Source organism: Gossypium raimondii, chromosome 3 (genome assembly GCF_025698545.1).
Source record: "Gossypium raimondii isolate GPD5lz chromosome 3, ASM2569854v1, whole genome shotgun sequence".
In the NCBI taxonomy this organism is placed as follows: Eukaryota; Viridiplantae; Streptophyta; class Magnoliopsida; order Malvales; family Malvaceae; genus Gossypium; species Gossypium raimondii.
The window spans coordinates 6,060,419-6,082,651 of record NC_068567.1 but is presented as its reverse complement, the minus strand read 5'-3'; the positions used below and the strand labels follow the sequence as shown (position 1 = coordinate 6,082,651).

General features: G+C 31.1%; 2 protein-coding genes across 3 annotated transcripts; one reads left to right on the top strand and one right to left on the bottom strand.

Annotated features, from left to right (window-relative positions):
• The first annotated feature begins 613 nt into the window (after window positions 1-613).
• On the top strand, window positions 614-1,463 carry LOC105796817 (monothiol glutaredoxin-S10). Its single transcript, XM_012626638.2, has one exon. It carries the CDS (start codon window positions 959-961, stop codon window positions 1,346-1,348), a length of 390 nt encoding a protein of 129 aa, XP_012482092.1. The 5' UTR covers window positions 614-958; the 3' UTR covers window positions 1,349-1,463.
• Window positions 1,464-9,414: 7,951 nt separating this feature from the next.
• On the bottom strand, window positions 9,415-16,063 carry LOC105796815 (ISWI chromatin-remodeling complex ATPase CHR11). 2 transcript variants are annotated; one of them, XM_052628044.1, is made up of 25 exons: window positions 15,756-16,063; window positions 15,362-15,493; window positions 15,175-15,281; window positions 14,865-14,971; window positions 14,674-14,771; window positions 14,366-14,545; window positions 14,064-14,285; window positions 13,565-13,699; window positions 13,199-13,481; window positions 13,052-13,125; window positions 12,665-12,885; window positions 12,509-12,596; window positions 12,334-12,427; window positions 12,055-12,243; window positions 11,951-11,982; window positions 11,767-11,843; window positions 11,586-11,675; window positions 11,427-11,505; window positions 11,276-11,330; window positions 11,134-11,192; window positions 10,893-11,058; window positions 10,465-10,643; window positions 10,148-10,363; window positions 9,878-9,976; window positions 9,415-9,774 (listed from the first exon to the last, which is right to left on the bottom strand). In XM_052628044.1, the coding sequence occupies exons 1-25, from the start codon at window positions 15,954-15,956 to the stop codon at window positions 9,757-9,759; spliced, it is 3,201 nt and encodes a 1,066-aa protein (XP_052484004.1). In that variant the 5' UTR covers window positions 15,957-16,063; the 3' UTR covers window positions 9,415-9,756. The 2 variants fall into 2 exon arrangements, with proteins under 2 accessions (XP_052484004.1, XP_012482089.1); XM_012626635.2 differs by having other exon boundaries at window positions 11,436-11,505; window positions 15,756-16,062.
• Window positions 16,064-22,233: the final 6,170 nt, after the last annotated feature.

The window sequence follows — 22,233 nt, the reverse complement described above, 5'->3', positions numbered from 1 at the left end:
TTCATAGGCCAAATTAGTTATTAACCCTTGAATTAACATGTCACGCAATCATTTTGTTAAGAGGTAACAAAAGTTAATGGATGGGTGACTAAAATATTACAAACCGATAACATGAATGATCATAATGTAATTTTTGATAGTTAAGTGAGTCAGTGACTAGAATATAAATTTAATCTGAATTTAGTTATCATTTGTTTAATTTATGCTTTTAAGTTTTGAAGGGGCTAAAAATATTTCCATTGAATCAAAAGAGAGGGGGAACGTGTCAAGCAATAACAAGTTGAAGGGTTCATGAGCCAAATAGAGTCAAGCTATACCCACATTTATTTGTCTTTCCTTTAATCTCGTTTTGGCATCTAATTTTATTATTAATAGAAGGAGATGAATAGGATTGTTTGAGATTGAACCTAAATTTTCATGTTACAACATAATGCTCTTGCTATTGGGCCAACAGATTATTTATGTGACTTTTTGGTTATTATTATATAAAAATAGTATGCTGATTTGGTATTCCGAATGTAAATTCTACTTGCCACGTAATTTTTAAAATTTAATAAATTTGAAAGTTATTGTTTAATTATGACTAAAATTTTAAATTATAATATGAAAAGACTAATAACAAACTATAAACTAACTAAAATAACTGAATAAACAAATTAAATTAAAATTCGAATTAATTCTTTTCTTTATTCTAACGAAAAAGAATGCCATGAACAGGACCCCCCTCTTTCGGCAATGCGTTGGGCTTATCCATGTATTTTGAGTTTTGCAAGATTCTACGAGAAAACCACACAAATCTCTATCAAATCAATGGTGCCATGGCATCAATTCATCCAAATATCTCAATGGAACCTTCACCTTTTCATTTCCTTTTGCCTCCTTTTCCTTCATCTTAATTACGTAATTCCCAAGCTCACCACCTTCAAACAATGGCGTATATCCCCACCCATGTATATATATGTTTATGTTCATGACAGCATCAAATCAATCAACCACCATTTGCTTCAACCTTCAAATTTCTCTTCAGAATTTTCACTATATGGATCGAGTTGCAAAACTGGCATCTCAAAAGGCAGTGGTGATCTTCAGCAAGAGCTCGTGTTGCATGTGCCATGCAATCAAGAGACTGTTTTACGAGCAAGGGGTGAGCCCAGCAATCTACGAGCTGGACGAAGATGCAAGAGGCAAGGAAATGGAGTGGGCTTTGACGAGACTCGGGTGCAAGCCGCCGGTCCCGGCGGTGTTTATAGGTGGCAAATTTGTTGGCTCTGCGAACACAATCTTGACCCTTCAGCTCAATGGTTCGTTGAAGAACTTGCTCAAAAATGCAGGGGCCATTTGGCTTTGACCTTGTACTGAAAGTAATTTATAGAGACTGCTAATTAATGTATCTTTTATATGAACTTGTGCTTTGAATTTTGGAAATTTTGAGTCTAATCCTCAAAGTCAAACACTTTTCTCTCTTTGGTTGATCAATAATTCTTCAAGTGGGTATTTTTCTCAGCATTTTAGGCTATGAGCTGTTTTAGAGAAGGGATTGTATGAAACTGTGATTCCACGTTATCATTATCCCTTTCCAATAAGAGAATGGCAAATCGGATTTTTTCTCCGGAAAAAATTCAAATCCAACTAAAAATGCTAAAAATAAGGAGGAAAAATCTGATTTATCATTCTCCTACTAGAAAGAGATAAGAATGAGTGGAATCATAATTTTATATAATATCCTTTCTCCTACTTTTATTGTTGCCTTCATGTTTTTTTGCCACTTTTTTAAATGTGCTAAAATATTGAGATCATCTCTTCCTAGGGTTGAGAAAATAAATTGAGATAAGTTAAAATTTATAATTATCCAAACTGAGCTAAATTATATATTTTATTTTTCTATTTAAATTAAAATTAATAAAAGTAATTTAAAAATACTAGGTAAACATTTTTTTAAGAAAATTTAAAAATCATTGGACTGAAAATTTCTGTTATTTAAAAATACTAGGTAAACATTTTTTAAGAAAATTTAAAAATCATTGGACTGAAAATTTCTGTTATTTACTTAGGTTTCTTTTTTAAAAAAATTACATAATAACCATCATTTAAAAAAATTAATCCAAACCCACCAATATCATTATTATCAATTATGAACGATATTAGGTAAAAATATCATAAAGGCCTTTGTAGTAAGAGCTAGATTGCATTTTATCCTCTTTATTTAAAAAATGAGTAAATTAGTCCTTATACGTTAGATTAAAGATCAAATTGGTCCTTTTTGTTAAAAAAAAATTCATTTGTACTGTTAAAAACTGGCATGGTTGATAAAATAACCAGACAGTAACAAGTGACTTGTAACATATACCTCGTGCTGATGTACAAGGACCAGTTTTTAATAGTAAAAATGGATGAAATTTTTAACAGAATGACCAATTTACTTTTTGATTTAACGTATATGAACTAATCTCACTATTTTTTTAGTAGGGAAAATAAAATGCATTTTGATTATCAGTACAAGAGACTACTTTTACTCACAATTTTTTTTTTTTTTTGTAGTATGTTAATATGAAATCAATAGTGGGGTGACTAATTAATTAGCTTATTGTTTTAAAACCAGTCTAATTCCTAATTAATTAGGTGCATTTCTCTGCATTGATATATGAATTGGCAAATTTCAAATTTTATGTTACAAAATTCGAGATTTATATTAATTTAAATATAATATGAACAAATCATTAAAAGTCGAATTTTAACTTTATCCTTTACTTTCTTTGTACCAAAATAAATATATATTCTTAAAAACTTAAAAATGCGATGTAACTGTTTAGAATATTTGTATGTTTGAAATTTAGGTTTTTTTTAAGAATTTTTTAAAATTTAAAATTTAAGTTTAATTGTGAATAACATTAAAATTATTTTACTAAATTTAAGTTAATTTCAATGTGAATTTTTTTAAATGTCTCACTAGTAAACTTAATTGAAAAATTTTAACTGTGTTGACAATTGAATCTAAATCTTCAAAAGAGCAAAAGGATTAACTTCATATTTTTTGTAATATTTATGTTGGGTATACAATCATTTCTTTTTGAAATTAATTTCAAATATATAATATTATATATTTGAATTTGGTAACAATTATATTTTAATATCAAAATATTATTTATATATTCAAATTAACTTTTACAAATAATTTATATTAATTGTTTAGAAATTTAAATTTTATAATTTATATATCAAAATTTTAATAATGAATTACAATAAATTATTTATTATATTTTTTATTAAAATATCATAATATTAACGAATTTGATCTATCCTAAACTCAACTTACTAAATTGCAATGATATTTTGTGATTAATGCTTATGTTTTTCATTTATATTAAAAGGTACATCTTTAATATATATATATTGCAATGGAAAGAGTGAGGTGGAGAAACCAGGTGATACCATAGCTTTTAAAAAGATGGTTTGTATTCTCCATTTTAAATTTTTGCCAAATATTCAGTTTGTCTAAGAATGGAATTGATTCCATTTTATCTTATAATTTTTAATACATATATATATATAATATATATATATATATATATATATATATAAGATTCTAGAATTATATTTTGGGTAAATTATAAAAATAGTCACTTTTGTTTGTGCCAGATTACATTTCAGTCACTTATATTTAAAATGTTACGTTTTAATCACTTACGTTATCGTTTGGTTACGAAGTGGTCACTCTATTGTTAAACTCTGTTACCTCCTTACAGCAGTCCAAATGGGTTTTAAATGCCAACTTGGATGTCCAATTGTTGGGATGAAAATATATTTTTAATTAAATAAATTTAATTTAGATTGCCACGTAGGACATTCAAATTGGCATTTAAAACCTATTTGGACTGCCATGTAGGATCATTGTTAGAGAGGTAACGGAGCTTAACAGTAGAGTGACTACTTCGTAACAAAATAATAATGTAAGTAACTAAAACGTAACATTTCAAATACAAGTGACTAAAATGTAATTTGAGGCAAACAAAAATGACTACTTTTTATAATTTACCCTACATTTTTTTATTTGGATTAACGACCAATTATATTAATATTAAATCGACTTCAATTACACAAAAATTTATTAAAACTCACTTTCTAATAGAGGTGATCATGGGTCGGGTTTGGGCTGGGCCCAAACAAAATTTTAGGCCCATTTTTTAGGACTGGGCCTGGCCCGGCCCGAAATATGGGCCTAAAATTTTGTCCAAGTCCGGCCCGAGAGAAAATTGCTAAGCCCGAGCCCGGCCCTGTCCATATGAAATATATATACTTGATTAAAAATTAAAATATATATATATTTAATATAAAATTCAGGCTGGGCAGGGGCCAAAAAAGTTTTTCCCGAAGCCCGGCCCGTTTTCTAAACGGGCCTCATTTTTTCCCAAACTCATATTTCGGGCCTATATTTTTACCTGAACCCTCCTATTTTTCAGGTAGGCCATCGGGCTGGGCGGAGTAGCCCAACCCATGATCACCTCTACTTTCTAATGCGTCTAGTTTCACATTTAACTTAAATAGTATGTATACTTATCAATTTTTAATTTATAATTACAATTATTTTTTTCAAAAAAATAACATTTAAATACATTTTGAGAGATATATATTATTTTGCTAATTTTATTGTAAATTTAATTTTTTTTTTGATTGCGAAAAAATAATTTGCATGCTAATAATGTATAACTTGTTGCCACCTTTTTACTTGTTGATGTTAAAAAAATAAATTTTATAACAATAACATTTAATAAAAATGTACTTTTAGATAATAATCATCTATTTCATCAATTAAACAATAAAATTTTATATTCAAAATAAATAAAAAACAAACAAGATAAAGTAATGTTACGTTCCGATTAGGGGGCGGGTGGTAATTGTGCTGAAGGGCCCCTAAAATTTTGAAAAATTTAATTTCTTGCTTGAAAACTTTTAGAAATTTCAATTAGCCTCCACCTTTAGTTTTTGAAATTTTTATTATAACTTTTCTTTCTGGAAATTTTAATTAAATTTTCTTAAAATTTTTGGAAAATTTCATTGTGATCTCTCAATTTAAAAAGAATCATTAAACTCCTAAAATCTTAAAATTTTAATTAAACACCAAAACTTAATCGTAAATTCAGTCACTAATTCCAATAATTGTATTACTTAAAATAATAAATCTTTCATAAACCCAACCCCCTAATTTTTAAAAAAGGACAAAGATTATAAGTTGTCAAATGATCCAACCCGACGATGAAAAGTGAAAACTTAAACATGAACTTGGAGTGTAATCAGTGGATTATTTGTCACTAATCACTTGAGTAGGGGATAATTACACGTAAAGTACTGATTCAGCCTCTGCTTTCCACCATTAAATTAAACCTTTTCCTTTTCCTTCTTTCTGTAGATTCTATTCTTCTTACATGAGTTTCTTTGTTTCTTCCATTTGTTGATCAGCCACTTTGGGTTTCAATCCTTGTCTTAAATGGGCAGTTTAGATCATAGAGAGAGAATTAAAAAGAGTTGGTAAATATTGGGTGCTAAGAGGAAATTCAGAGATGGTTTTTGTTTTGTGTGTGTTGAAGTGTGAAAGTGAAGATGGTTTGAAGTAATTTTCTAAGAACTTTGTGAAAGTCTGGGTTTTGTTTGATTGATTATGGGAGTGTGTTTTCCCTTTTTTGCATCATCAAACAAGGAAGGTAAAAATATTTCATTTTCTTGACCAATTTCTACTCTCTCTTTTTGATCTTGTGTTGTTTTAAATTGTTGGGCTTTTTTATCAGCTTTTGGGGTATGTTGAATTCTGTGTTTATCTTGGCTCTTTTTTTTTTGCATATCTTGCTATATATGATTGTTTTTGGGTAATTTGATTAATTTTAGTTTTGCATTTTTTTGAATTGATAAATTTTAGTTTTTATATTTTTAAATTTAGAAATTTTAGTTTAGATATTAAATTTATTTGTTTATATTCAATTATTAATCTTGTATTCTGTGTATGGTTATATAGGGGTATTCAAACTTCGGTTAAAATCGAATTAACTAACCGAACCATTCTAATTCGGTTAATCGGTCAATTGGTTGATCTAGTTCGGTCGGAGGTCGGTTAAAGGTTTTTTAGAATTTCAGTTAACGGTTAATTCGGTTCGAAATCGAATAATTAATTGAATTAACCGAACTTAATAAATAATATTATAAATTATACTTGTTAGGCTATTACTGGTTCGGTTAATTCAGTCAAATGAACATTCTAAATTTATCTATTTTGATATGTTTTATACTTGTTTTAACAAAAAAAAAAATTCAGTTAATTCGGTTAACCGAAATATTTCGGTTTGGTTAATTTTTTTTGAAAAAAATTCGGTTCGGTTAACCGTTAAAGGATTAAAACGTTTGGTTCGGTTAATCGTTTGAACACCCCTACAATTATATATTTATCCTATATTCTCTAGCTAGATCATTTTAAGCCCATATACTTTTCGAATTTTAAAATTTCAGTCTTAAAATTAATCCATTAATAGAATTTTTAGTGAGTAATATGTAGAAATAACAAACCTGAAATGGCATTATTTATATTATAATATGTTTACTGCATCAATATTTGAAAATAACAAAACTTAACTTAATGCATTTGACAATTATTGTTTTTGAGTATTAAAATTTTAAAATTTGAAAGCAAAAGATTAAAAATGACCAAGTTAATGTAGAGGGACTAATAACAGAATTTAACCTTTGTCAATTTATCCATCTTTGAGTTTGAGTGATGACATATTAGTGATCTATTTGTTGGTAAACCGGAGGCTAGTAATTAGTAAATGCATTCTAAATGAGAATTTGGAACCTTCCTATTAAATGTAGTGTCAAAGTTATAAATTTAGAATTTTATACAATCATATGGTATTATTTAAGTGTTTAGTGAGTTCTGTCATTTTCAATCGGTCATCAATTCAATTGTTAATTTATGGAAATACCCTCCGTAATTCAAATAATATATATTTTAGGGTACTTTAATCTTTTCATTTAAAAACTAATAAAAATATATATATGAAGAGATTCAAACACACGTCAATTATACCAATAAAGCCATCAATTTATCACTCAATTAAAGCATTATTTTGATATTTTGTACATTTTATTTTATCATGCATACTTTATTACATTCATCCATCAGTTATAAATATTAATAATATATTTGATTGAGTTTACATCATAAAGTCGGTGACAACGACTCAAGCTTAATAATAACACCATGATTAATAATTTAATCTAATTTTTTCATTTTAATAACGTACATATTTCATAAGTTATTAGGAATTAGTTTCAAATCATAAGCTTCATTATTTATTATATGTTATTTTTAAACACATATTTGTGTTCTAAATACATGGTTTCTACATGCACATGCATGTGATAAGATTTCTAGTTATAATTAATTTGGGTACAGAGAGTCAATAGAGACGAGTAATCTATCGAGTACTTGTGTATTGAATCATGATTATAGAGTTAGCCTTTTTATAAATGGGACTTCACTAATATGGCTAATTTTGGGTTTTTTTTTAAACATTAATATCATTATTATAAGTTCTTTTCATATAATGTTCTTTTTGATACAATATCTAGAACTACATATAGCCCCTTCCCACCCCTTAAATAGGAGGATAATACGCTTCAACGCACTCAAACCCACATTCTCTTGCACTGACAACAATACTATTACCAATCGAGTTAAAACTTAATCAAATACTATTAATAAAAAACTTGTATTACCCAATTACATATAATGTAAAAGATTCAGTGAAAACTTTACAATGTTATAAAAAAAAGTAAATATTAAGAGTTTTAGTAAATCCTTAAGAAATTTAAGAAATTCATAAAAAATTCCAATAATTCCATAAATATTCAGTAATTTATAAATTTATAAGAAATTAAGTAAACAATACAAAGTGATAAGAAATTTAGTAATAAAGTGATTAGAGTTTAACCTATTATTTGTTAAACAAGTTATATAGCTAAACCTTGACATGATTGCGTCAATTTTAATCAAATATGGGGTGATGCTTTGGCTAGATGACATTTTGATCAAATTATATAAATTCTCATAGCTTTAAAAACATAGGTGCATGAAGAAATAAAACTAACTTTACAATGCTCTAAGAAATTTAGTAAATTATGAAGAAATCCAATAATTTTGTAATTTTATAAGATATTTAAGAATTCCAAAACTGGCAAGAAATTAGGTAAACAATACGAAATTGTAAGAAATGTAATAATTTTACAAGAGGTTCATTTTGTAAGAATTTTAGTAACTTATGTTGTAAGGAATTAGTAATTCACGGAAAACATTACAATATTGTAACAAATGAGTAATTTTATTAGGGCTTTAAAAGAAATTGTAAGAGATTTAGTGATTTACATAGTATGAAATTCTGTTATTTTATATAAGAAATTTAATAATTTAATAATAAAATTTAGAAAGTTGTAAGAAATTAGGTAATTTATTTAAATAATTCCAAATGCAATTTAGTAGTTTCATAATGTATTCAGTAATTTATTAAATTGTAAGAAATTAGCTAAGCATTAAAATGTAGTAAGAAATTTAGTAATTTTGCAAGACAACAATTTTGTAAGATTTTAGTAAGTTAAATTGTAAAGAATTTTAATAATTTAATATATCGAAAACATTACAATGTTGAAAAATTCAATAATTTTGTAAAAAAAAGTTAACAATTTACAATATTATAAGAAATTACATAAATATCGCAATATTGTACGAGATCCAATACCCTTCTAAAAAATAGTAATTTTTTCAAAATTTAGAAATCTTCTGAAAAATTCATTAGTAATTTGTAAGGATTACAGGAAAAGATTAGTAATTTATGACCCACCCAAAAGTTAGGTAAACATTACAATGTCGTAAGAGATTTAATATTTTATAAAATTATAAGAAATTAGTAAAACTTTTAGCATTTTGTAAGAAATTCAATCATTTTTAAAGAGAATCAGAGATTTTATAAAAGAAATTTTGATAATTTTGCAAAAACTCAGTAACTAACAAAATTCCCTAAACAAAAATTACAATGTTGTAGATAATTTTCATCAAAATTTGTTTACATGATTACTTTCCATTAATTGTATGTAATAACCTAACGGTTTAAATTGAAAAATTTTAACAAAAAATACTAACAGTACTAATAATTAGATTGGAGTTTTTAAATACAAGGACTAAAGTTAAATTTTTGTCAAAGTATATGGATTAGGATCATATTTTAACCGTTAATTGTCATTAAAAAGAAGCAAAATGCGATACGTAAACTATACACCAAATAGAAAACAAATATACGCGTAATGTATTGGGTAAACCATGAGCGATGACATAGCAATATGAACCGACACCAAATTTACTGTTAAAATTTGCCAACATTTTACAAAAACATAAAAAATATTATTAAAAGAACATTTGTAAAATCCTAGTGGCGGGCTGGCGGCCCAATACTAGTAAGTTAAATACAGATGGTTCCAATTTGTTCTTAAGAAAACCTAGTATACATAACCTATCATACTATACTCGTCATTTATACAACCTAATGATGCTCTATCCTAGTCCTAAGTTCTAACACTAATTGCTTCTATTTATCGCTTCTCACATCCAAAGCCAAAACCCAGCGTCTACCATGCTTCATGCATGCAAACGACACCTTAAATTGTTATATTTTTCTGCTTTTAAAGCATAAACCGAAACTGTCCAAGGCGTTCAACCGAATATCACTTCCTCCTTTTCCCCTGCAAAATGAGACCAATTATCACTTTTGTTACAAAGATAAAAATGAAAGAAACAAAACACATCACAGAATTCTCAAATCCCAATTCCCAAATCGAGACAAACCGAGTTCGCATTATCATCCATGGAAAGCTGCTTCCGTTTCTTTAGTTGATTAGGACTCTCAGTCGGCTGCTTCCCACTGCGCTTTGATGGTGTCATGTTCTGAAATGTAAAAAGACGAGAATCATGTTAAGACCCAACTGGAACATACATAGGAATCATAGAGTATATTTTAAGTGTCAATGAAATAATGCAGGGAATAACGTGTTGGGAGTCGAGCATGTAAAGGCAATTAACATTTAGAAAACAGAAATGGGAAAATATATTCAGAACCTTGGCAAGTTTCTTCTCCTTGCGAGCTTGTCGCTCCCTCTCATCATATTCTTGATTTTCCTTCTCAACCAATCGAATAAGGGTATCACATCTCCTTGCCAGCTCTTGAGTGGTCCGTGACTTCACAAACCAATCAAATCGAAACAAGGGTGACGCTCGGAATGCTGCCTTCAACTCCTCCCAATTCCCATAACCAAGCTTGTGAACCATGCATATCTGTTTAGGCATAACAATCAGAAAAGAAGAACAAGATTTAAGGTGGTTCCATCTTTCACGTATGATGCATGGTAAAAAGGAAAAACGATTGAAATACACACCATGAATCGATCACATTCTTCATTGTATAACTTCCCTTTGTTCTGACCATACTGGATCTTCAATTCCAGCCATGGATTCTTGTATCGATCCAATTTCTTGCCAATTGCCTTCATGATCTCATCTCTTCTAGAAATTCTTGCCTCTCCTCGTTCAATGTTCTTAATTATTCTATCATAATCTGTATAACAAAAATTATGCAATTAATGCACATCAAAAAACTTTGTACAGAACAAGATATTAGAACTAGCTGAACTAATCCAACATTATTCTACGATCTATGGTAACACATGTTTTCACATGTATGTATTACACTTCAAGTCATATTTATTCAAGCTCCCGGGAGAACATACTTGAATTGTCAAATTTTAGTACTTGAGATCATACATAGAAACAAAGCAAAAATGACATGATGTTGGATATCACTTACCATTTAACTCCTTGTATCTTTCTTTAAATACTTTAGCATATCTTTCAACTTCCTCCTCTGTCTTCCCTTCCATTTCTGAAGCAATACTCATTATATCATTCCGTCCATATTTCTCACAAGCTCTAATGAAAGTATTGAAATCTCTTCTACTCCATGAAGAAAATCCCTAATGCACCCAAAATTTAAGTTTGAATAAACCAACAAACAAATAAAAATGTAACATTTAACACGTTGCACTCACCTCTTCTAATAGTCGCTCCTTTTCTTCCAACTCTTCAGCAGTTAGCGGGTCTCCCGTTTCTAAATACACGAGACTTAGTAAAACAGGCCTAAAGAAGATTGTGTATCATAAAGAAACAGATTATATGGCAAAAGTAAAATACCTTCAGGTTCATCCACATCAATAGTGTCCTTTACCTGATTCTTCTGATGTGTTTGCTGATTTCAATTGAAAAAAAAATCCAGTCATTAGATAACTCACAACAAACATCAAGTCAATGTACAAAAAGGGGGAAAAAAGGTATTTATACAGACCATGCATACCATGAGATAGCGTACTTCTTTCTCATACAACTCACTTAGCCTCTGAGTGTTGAAGAATTGGAAATCAAGCCTGAGAAATGACATTTTTATTAGCAAAGCTATCTAACAATGCAAACTATTTAAAAGACCATAGTTTGAGAAAAGGCTTACAATTGAGGCATGCGAGGAATCCGAGGCTCCTTCGGTTTTGCTGGACCACCTTGGCGCAAGGTTTGTTTAAAGTACTCAGATTCTGAGTAACTGATCAGAGGGCAGAGAAGAAACACAAATCAAATAGAGCAAAAAGCAAATAATGCAAAAATTAATTAGATTGCTGAAATAACCAACTTACTTCCGCTTCCGCTCTCTTTTTGGGGGCTCAATCCAGTTTTCACTTACAATTTTCTTGATGTCAAACTTGTTCTCATCCTTTAAAAAGAAGAAAACAAAAACATCAGCCATTAACAAAGGGAACTCTTAAGCCCCAAACATAGCAAAATGCAAACAGAAAGCACAAAAAAGAGTAATGTTTTTACCTTGTCATCATCAAATTCATACAATTCAGCAGCTACAAAAGAAGAACAATGTTAATTGCCTGAAAAATGAATTCACAAGTAAAAAAGGAGCAAGAGAGGCATACTATCATCCATCTTGAATTTAATTGCATCCTCAGTAAATTTCTTCATCTTGGCATCAAGTTCCGCTGTCGCTGCTTCTCCCTTGGCAATGATTCTATCAATGTCTTCATCCGTAATTGTGCTATCCTTGGAGCTGAAGACCATTTCAGCACCAAACCTCACCATTTGAAGCAACTCATCTTTGTTAACAGCTGCACAAAACAAGAAATTGAATGCTACCAGACAGACTCAAAGAATTGTTGCATCAAGCAAAACAATTGCACCGCACTGAAGCATCTTACTCTTCTGCTCAGCTAATCGTCCTTGTTGAATAACCAGAGCATCTAGAGCAAGCTTTTTATAGGCCCTCTCAATCACCTTTTCCTCAATAGTGTACTGTTTCATCATTAAAAAAACAGATAAGTTTACCCTATTATAGGCTAACTTCTCAACAAGTATGAAAGACAATTTTCAAACCTCTGTGCAAAAGCGGAACACTTGAACTTCCTTCTTTTGACCAATTCTATGGGCCCGATCCTGTGCTTGCAAATCAACTTGTGGGTTCCTGCAATTACCCTAGTATCACAAATGCAACAAGGAGCAGAACATATTATAAAATTGGTATATGCTTACCAGTCACTATCATAAAGGATTACAACATCTGCTGTAGCAAGATTAATACCAAGGCCTCCAGCTCTAGTTGATAACAAGAAAACAAATTTCTCACTTCCTGGCTTATTAAAGGCTTCAATGGAAGCATCACGATCTTCACCACCTGTATTACCATCAATCCGACAATACTGGTATCCACGAAACATCAAATAATCTTCAAGAATATCCAGTAGCCTTGTCATCTGAATACAATAAATTCCACAGCAAAATCATGAGAAACCCAGAAAGTAAATGACACTTAAACGTAAATTATGTAAATAAATTTAAAATGGAAGAATAACATTGGGAAATATATAGACCAATAACCAACACATTCATGGATACTGCAGAGGCAACCCTCAAGATTACCTGTGAAAATATCAGAACTCTAGAATCACGCTCCTTCAGCTTTGGAAGTAATTTGTCCAAGAGAACCATTTTACCTGGAAATAAATAACTAAGGTCAGTTTTCATTCAGCACCAAAGAATTCAATATCTTCCAGGAAGTAAACTTACCAGCACTGGTAACAAGATGGTCTCCTGTTGTATATGGAGGTCCAGGTTCAGCACCTTGGAAAAGGTATGGGTGATTACAACATTTGCGCAGCTGCATTGCAATGTTCAGAAGACGCTTACGCTCTCCACCAGCATTTACAACTTCAAGATCCTTTTGCAGCAAAGCCCTATAGTACTGTTTCTGCATCTGGGACATTCCTACTTTCAGGATAGTTTCCTTTTTGGGAGGCAAACCTTTCTCAACATCTGATTTCAATCTACGAAGGAGAAATGGCCGAAGAACCTAAAGATGCAGAGATAAAGAATGCTAATTATTTCTATAAAACCAAAGGCCTGGGATGAACAGAGATAAGATTTTTAACTTGCCTTGTGAAGTTGTTGAACAACTTCCTGCTGGTCATTTTCACCAGAAATTTGAAACCACTCATCAAAAGTTTCAGCTGAACTAAAAATCTCCGGCAGTAAAAAGTTAAGAAGAGACCAAAGCTCATGGAGATTATTCTGCAGCCAAAGAAATACAAAAAGGATACCAACATTATGTCATATACTGAAATAAAGCATTAAAATGATCCAAGTACAAGTAACCAACAAGGCAAGAAAAGCTGTCACTATTGATCACAGCTATAAGAACCAAAAATGAAGTAGAAAAATGTTAAAAGCATAAACAGGTAAAAATCATCAAAATCATTTCAATAGGCAACTAAAACTCATCAAACCTAGAGGACAAGATAAGTATTTTAACAACTTAAATAAAATGCAAATCTAGGACCACAAAATAGCATAGGCATTTCTAGTGCAACCAGGCACATGTCATGAATGGACAGTCTCTCGTAAAATTCAGTTCCCTAGCAAATAAAATGCATACCTGGAGTGGAGTGCCAGTAATAAGAAGTCGGTAATTAGTATTGTAGAGTCTCATTGTTTTTGAAAGAAGTGAATTCTCATTCTTGATTCGATGGGCTTCATCAATAATTATATAGCGCCAACTAAAACGACGCAAAGCAGACTTCTCCTTGATGGCCATTTCAAAACTTGTGACACAGACATCAAACTTCCCAGCAACCAGTAGCTCCTCACGGATGTATCTCTGTAGAAATTAGAAGGCATAAGAACAATGAAAAAGATAAAATATCGAGTAACCAGTAAAGCATGCATCAAGCAACTTACTCTTTCCTCAGGATTCCCAAGAAACTTCACAGCACGCAAGACAGGGCAAAATCGACGTATTTCGTTCATCCAGTTACCAAGAGTTGATTTTGGGGCAACAACCATATGAGGGCCAGTAATTCCACGGTACTCATGCAGATAGCCCAATAAGGAAATAGTTTGCAAAGTTTTTCCAAGTCCCTACATTCAACAGTTTAGTAAGCAAACATCAGCAAATATCATATCCCAGCTCATTCTGATTTAAAAACAAGACTTGACCATAAAAATAAACAATATACAATCTTTAAAGCCAAGGCTACAGCACATACCATTTCATCTGCAAGAATACCATTTATACCATTCTCATACAGTCGTATAAGCCAGTTTAAACCAGCAAGTTGGTAGTCCCTCATCTTCCCCTGAATACCTGGAGAAAGAAAAAAGTAAACCAAAACTATACAATAGAAATTGAACCATTTGAACTGAGTTCCCCAACTGATGGATAAGAGAGTGAACTTACAAGAAGGCTGAGTCACCAATCGCGTGTTCCCAGACAAACCATCTTCTTCCTCCTTGAGGTACTCTTCATCTTCTTCCTCTTCAGTTATTTTTGATGCATGTCGACCCCTAATTTAACAAGTGGAAGAAGCCATTACGAGAGGAACTCTAAATCAAAACCATTAGACCTTAAAACAGTTCCAATACTCCAAACAAGTCATTAAAAACCAATAGAAAGAATCCATCACTTACAACCAGTAATATCATGGAAACAACAAAAACATGAGAATCAAGTATTTCAACATCTTTAGCGTAAAAGAAAACATGCATACCTTCCTTTCACCTTCTTTTGTGATGAATTTGGGTCACCTTTAGCAAAATGAGAAAACAACTCGGTCTGCTGCAAAAGATACTTCAACCGCCCCTTTCCCTTATTATTCTGTCATTAAACCAAACTTTAGCAAACCATAAATTACACTTAAAATGAAAAGAATACAAACTTTTCCCCAGAATACGGACCATATCAGCGTCAATGGCAGCATTTTGAGTATCCAGTATTTCCTGAATCTTCTGCTTCTTTATTTTCTGCATTTCTTTCAGCCTCTCCTTCTCTCGCTTACTAATTTCTGGATCAGCCCCATTAGACTCATCCTAAACAAAAATAACAATCATAAAATCCTAGAAATAAACAATAAAAGTGCAAATTAAGCTTTCCAGCAACTTCCTAAAACCCTAGAAGCAAAATATATATTAAAACATGAAAACTAAAAGCTTAGAAATAAAATTTTACAATCATTAGTGAACCCTAGAAACAAATAGCAAGTAAACAGCTAAGTCCGACAGCCAAAATCGTAAAAATTCGAAAGCAAAGTAAAAGGAGAAAGCTAAAAGAGTGTCAGAATCGTAAAATTACATCATCAGCATCACCGGCGATTTCTTCAGGGACGGCGTCATCATCTTCGTCGGAGGCGTCGGCGGAGCGAGCAACAGCCTCAATCTCCTCCTCATCGTCTTCTTCGCCGTTGACCTGGGCGTTCATTCGCTCCTCTTCTGATGAACTCGAACCATTGTACAGTTCTTCATCGGACGACGCCGGCTTCGACGATTTTGCCATCTCTTTTTCAAGTTTATTAGAACGTTGCTGTAGTTGTTGTTTTTTTCCCTCTTTTATTTTCTTTCAATGATAAACGAAAACAAGAAAAGGTGATAAATGAATAAATAAATAAAATCGAGAGACCGACTTTGGGCATATGGAAAGAATCCTACAAACATAAATTAATACGGTTAAACCGCAGCCGTTCCATTTGGGAAACTTGAGGGTATAATTCTAGTTATAGTCCCTTTAAAATTTGAGATTTAACTTTTTACATAATTTGATCTCTATTTTTTAATATAATCAATAGGTTCAAATTAATAACATTCTTAGTCATTGCCATTAAAGAGAGGATGTCGATTTTTTGAAGACAACTTTAAGCATTCCCATGGCATGTAAATTTATTTGGTTAAATATGATTAACTGAGATTTTATATGGTTTTGACTGTAAGATTAAATAACGATAATAATAATAAAATTCATATAATCCTTTAACAGTATCACGTAATACTATTATCAATTTGGGTATGCAAAGTAAAATGGATTAATTAAATTCTGAATTTTAACATAGTATAGGGATTAAAACTAACATTAGACCCTGGATTATGTGTCAAATGTTAAGTGATGAATTTCCCGCTACAAAAGGAAGTGGAAATTTCCCGCCGGCAGCTCGGGTTTCGCGGCGTGTGGCGTTTGGGCTCGGACCGGGACTACAAGAAATTATTACAATATTTATGAATAAAAAAGTAGAAAAGTTTTTAATTTGTTTTTTAGTCATAGTTTTTAAATTCATAAAATATAAATTAGATGTTGGAATAAATGAAATTTACCCTTAACATTGAGAAAATATTATCATTTAATTAGATACTTCTTGAACATTTTTTTTCATTAATTCTATTAATTCTAATTAAGTTCGAGATTAATATTGACAAAAAAATTCAATGACTAAATTAAAAAGAATTCAAATTTAAAGATTAAATATTGCTTTATTTCAATTCAACATAATCATAGGATGATAGTGAAAATAAAAATAAAAACACCCAAATCACATTGAAATTAAAAAAGAGAGAGTAGAATATAGAGTTTGCATGAAAGATGGAATCATAGGATGATTCACCATCGCAATTATCCGAAACAATGCTTGTTGTCTATTACACAGTAACCTGCCATTGAAAAATCAAAACAATGATTAGTGAGTTTTTGAACTTCCTGTCCTTGAAGAAGATGAAAATCTCGTTTCAACTTAATATATCTTAATCTCCCTGTAGAAGACGAGATCCTGTTTACAGTATTGGGTGACTTAGGTTCAGGGTTTCAGCTTTCCACAAGAATAGGGATGCCATTTTTATTTGATAATAAGTGGTGAGTGGTACTAATTAAGTCACTAACAAAACAAAAATAAAAAGCAAAGAATCAAAATTACCGAAGGATTGATATATCTATATATATCATGGTGGAGAAAGCTCAATATCAGCCTGGGCAGTGATTTCAGCATCATTTGTAGTTGTACGGCCTCTCATACATTTATATACGGTAAAAGCAAACATGAGAAGCGGGAGTAAAGCTAGAGTTGCCCATTTCACCCCAGAGAACTTGAATGTTTCAGAGATAGTAACACTCACAGTTGATGATGAAGATGATCCATTGTTTGAATTCATTTTATTTCAAGCTAAGCTAGCACAAAATGGCTTGGCAAACTTGGGCAACTCTTATATTTAGAAGCTTGGGCAAATCTCCTTTGGCACTTTGGGAATTCTACTACCGCGGTTGGGCCATATTTTGACAATTACTCACAATGTCAGTTTTAGTGCCAATAGAACGTACGGCCCTGTAATGATATTTCGACAATAACTCTTGTGGGAAAAGAGTTTCACTCTTTGGCAATGGCATTTTGGCAATTGTATGTATGACTTTTGTTTTAGTTTTTTTATAATTTTGCACATCAAATTTTAATTTGACACAACTATTGATATAAAATCATTTTATATTTATATATTGTATATAGGGGTGTAAATGAATAGAACCTTCGATAAATTGTTCGTTTATTAAGCTAAATAAATGAGTATGAACAAAATTTTTATGTTTGTTTAATAAACAAACGAACACGAACAGAGGTGTGTTCGGTTCATTTATGTTCACTAATAAGCTCGTTTATGACTCATTTATTTATTAATGATATTTTCTAATAAAAATATAAAGCTGTAAATGAACAAAGCGTTCAATGAACATGTTCGTATATGTATTTATTTATTGTTTGTTTGTTTATTATTTATTAACATTGTTCATGAACTTGTTCAATTATATATTCATGAACATGTTTGTTTAATATCCGTGAACATGTTCGATTAAGTTAAAAGAACATCTTCATGAACATTAAACAAACAAACATAAACACACATAAATTTAAAAAATGAACATGAACAAAAATTTGAAATTATTAACAAACACAAACGAAGACGAACAAGCTTAAAAATAAATAAACAAATATGAAAAATGTTTGTTCGTTCAAGCTCGATTCATTTACAGACTAATTGTATACATAAATAATTATATTTATCCAATATAAAAATAAATTAATGAATTTATTTCTTTAAATGTATATGATTAAATAAAAATTAAAGTTTTAAGAATATATTTGAACCACAATTAGATTTTCATGTGCATAATTGCACCAAATTAAAGTTCATATATACCATTGCACATTAAATCTTATTTAAAACTTGTACACCCTTCATTGCGGCCTCCCAAAAAAGAACATAATCATCTACAAATAATAAATGAGAAATTTTGGGTCTTCCCCTACTCGTCCTAACACCCTTCAATTGCCCTTCATTTATGGCCAAATTTATAAGGGAATAAAGACCCTCGTTGCAAATAAGAAAAAGAAAATGACTTAAAGGGTCACCTTTTCTAAGTCTTTTAGAAGGCCGAAATGAATCCCCCATGATACTATTGATGCTAACTGAATAAGAGATCGTTGAGACACACGTTATCACTGTATCAATCCAAGGCTTTTTAAAATCCATCTTCTCCATCATGACCCTCAAAAAGCCCCACTTGACCGTATCACAAGCCTTGCTCATATCCAATTTTAAAGCCATACGCCCCTTTTAACCACTCTTTTTCTGATAGAATGTGTGTAAGATTTCCTAAGCAAGCAGGATATTGTCTGAGATCAACCTACCCAGAATGAAGGCACCCTGGGCTCTATCAATGGAAACATCAAGGATCCTTTGAAATCTATTAGCCACCATTTTAGCTATAATTTTATAAATAGCATTGCATAAGTTAACGGGCCTGAAATTTACCATACTAGTGGGATTTGGGTTTTTTGGGATTAGGATAATGTTTGTAACATTCATTTTATCTAAACTCACATCCTCTTTCAAAACTCCTAAACAGGAAAGCGTTACCTCTCATCCAACAATGTGCCAATAACTCTGAAAAAATAAAGCTAGATAACCATCGATTGCCAGAACTTTCGTTGGTCCCATATCTTTCAAAGCACGAACAACCTTCTCCTTCGTATATTTTTCAGTTAACATCACATTAACATCATTAGTAATACATCTTTCGACCCTCGAAAGAATATGAACCAACTCACTACTCTCTCTTTTACTCTTAAATAGATACTCGAAAAAACCCTAGCAATTTTCCCCATTTGAACTACATCCCCTGTCAATCAACCATCCCCATACTTCAAACACTTGATAGTATTCATTCTTTTCCGATGGGATGCATATTTAGGAAAAAGGGTCATGTTTTTGTCCCCTACCTTTAATCAATTTACCCTTGCTATTTGTTCCCAGAAGACTTCATCTTTCTCAATTTCCCAATTTAGCTGAATTTTGAGATCAATGAGGCCAGCCAAATTTTTATCATCAGAGTCCTCGTTCATCAACATCTCAAGTTTACTCGTAAGCTCCCTTTTCAAACTGACACATTTATCTTTCATTTTTTTTAGCCTAGCACAGCAATCCTCCAAGAAGCATATCTAATTTTGAAAAAATATCTCCTGAATCCTCATCCCAAAGTCTCTGTACTTCTTTCTCAAAAGATTTATCCATTGTCCACCAAACTTCAAAAATAAAGCTCCAACCTTCCTTTGTACCCTCTCTTTGAGATGTTTGAAGGAGAAGAGGGTAATAATCTAAAAAGGAGTGAGGGAGATGCCGGATCGTAGCATGTAGGAGACGCCCTCCATTCTATGTTCGTCCCTCAAAAGGCCTCCATTTTTTTCTTTTTTGACAGATACATTATTTCGTTAAAATCACCGCAAACAATCTAAGACAATTCATATAACCTAACCTCCTCAAAACTTCCCATGAATCCCTTTTATTACTTGCAAAAGGCGAGCCATAAAACCCAGTAAAACATCACTCCCCTTGCTTTCCTTCCACCTCAACCATCATATCAATATGATTATCCGAGAAGCTTCTCAAAGTAATCCGCACTCCCTCCTTCCATGCTAAGCAAAGCCATCCTCGTGAACCATTTGCCCCTACCGTAAGCCCATTTACAAAACCACACATTCTTCTCACTAATTCCATTCTTCGCTCATCCAATTTTGTCTCCATAAAGAAAACTAGCTGGGGATTATACAACTTCAACATATGCCGAAGCTGCCGACCAGTTCGTAGGCTCCCCAACCCACGAACGTTCTAGCATATGGTTTTCATTGTACTCGGTCAGCTTGCCTCTTGGTGGCCGCCGATCTTAATTGAATATTTGTAGAAAGGTCCTCCAAAACTTTCGTACCAGAAACACTCATCCCTAAATTATGTTAATTTTGTACTCCTAACTTTTTCCATTTCCTATCATCGTTGCAAAGAAAAGGAGGTTCTACCGCTAATTCCCTACTCAATTCAAATTTTCGTTTCCTCGACGCATTACTGCCCTTGCTCTGATCCTTATTTTTAGGAAGTGGGAGGAAGTTAATATATAGCATTTAATATGTAAGGTTGGGATATATTTAATGACGTTTAACATATAAACTTTTGATAATGTCATGTGACAGATATCTTCATAAAAGAAGTCAAAAGTCAATAAAGCAACATTATCGTCAATCAACTACAATAATATGATTTATATATGGACGGCTGCTTATTGGTCATTATGTTAAATATATATTTTGTTTAAATTAATTATCAATATATAATCAAAATACTTAAATTTTTAATATCTTAACCAAAATACTTAAATCTTTAATATCTTAATTTTTGACTTACGTTAAAAATCGAACCGGTCCATAAATTTCAATTTTGTCCCCACATCCTCAATAGTATTATTTATAATTAGATGTGGGTCAAAATATTTTATATAAACAATATATATTTATAAAATATAAAAATAGTCCAACAAATAATGCTTTTATATTAAGTGGCAAGGGTACTTTATATATTTTCTTTTGTAAGTATTGGGTGCAATTCTCAAATAACGTTTTTAAATTTTTTATTTGAAGATTATATAATAGCTTGAAGAAAATGAAAATATCCTTATAATAATAAATATATCGAGTTGATTGGTGACACCAATCCAATCGACATTTTATATATAATATAGGTATCAAGATTAATATATATAAAACTTTCCTTATAATAAAGTAAGTTTTCAACTTTCAAATATTAATTCATATTAAAAATCTTATTCTCAAATAAAATTGCATGATACTTTATTTGAGCAATGTAATTTAATCTCCTTAAGAAATCTCGAGCCTCCTTTTGGGTACACAGTGATGGTAAATCCTGTATAGCCTTAACTTTATCCGGGTCAATCTCGAACCCTTTCTCCTTGACTACAAATCTTAGCAATTTACTCGACGTAACCCCGAAGGTGCATTTTGTTGGATTCAACTTTAGCTGTAATTTCCTCAAGTAATAAAACTTTCCTTCTAATAAAGTAAGTTTTCAACTCTCAAATATTAATTCATATTAAAAATTTTATTCTCAAATAAAATTGCATGATACTTTAAGAAACTAAAAAGAAAATAGATGGTCAAACGATAGAAAAATACATAATAACTACCAATCTTAAGTTTTACCAGCATTGTTGTCCGTGCAGGTTAATACGTGGGTTTGAGTGCGCTAGAGTGCATTATCCTCCTATTTAAAGATTGAGGAAGGACTATAGGTAATTTCAAATATTATATAAATAATAATAATAAAATCAAATGCGACATTATTCCTAAAAAATTATGTAATAATTATACTATGATAATTTATAATATGGTAAATACAATATATCATTCAAAATTCGATACTCTTTTTTGTTATATATTCAACAATTTATATTATATGTT

Excerpts from the sequence above, each read along its gene's own strand:
- LOC105796815 (XM_052628044.1), bottom strand. The coding sequence starts at position 15,956 with ATGGCAAAATCGTCGAAGCCGGCGTCGTCCGATGAAGAACTGTACAAT. Across the intron at positions 14,286-14,365 it reads TTGGGAATCCTGAGGAAAGA|AGATACATCCGTGAGGAGCT; the intron begins GTAAGTTGCTTG and ends TAATTTCTACAG. Across the intron at positions 11,983-12,054 it reads TAAATTCAAGATGGATGATA|CTGCTGAATTGTATGAATTT; the intron begins GTATGCCTCTCT and ends CTTCTTTTGTAG.
- LOC105796817 (XM_012626638.2), top strand. The coding sequence starts at position 959 with ATGTTTATGTTCATGACAGCATCAAATCAATCAACCACCATTTGCTTC.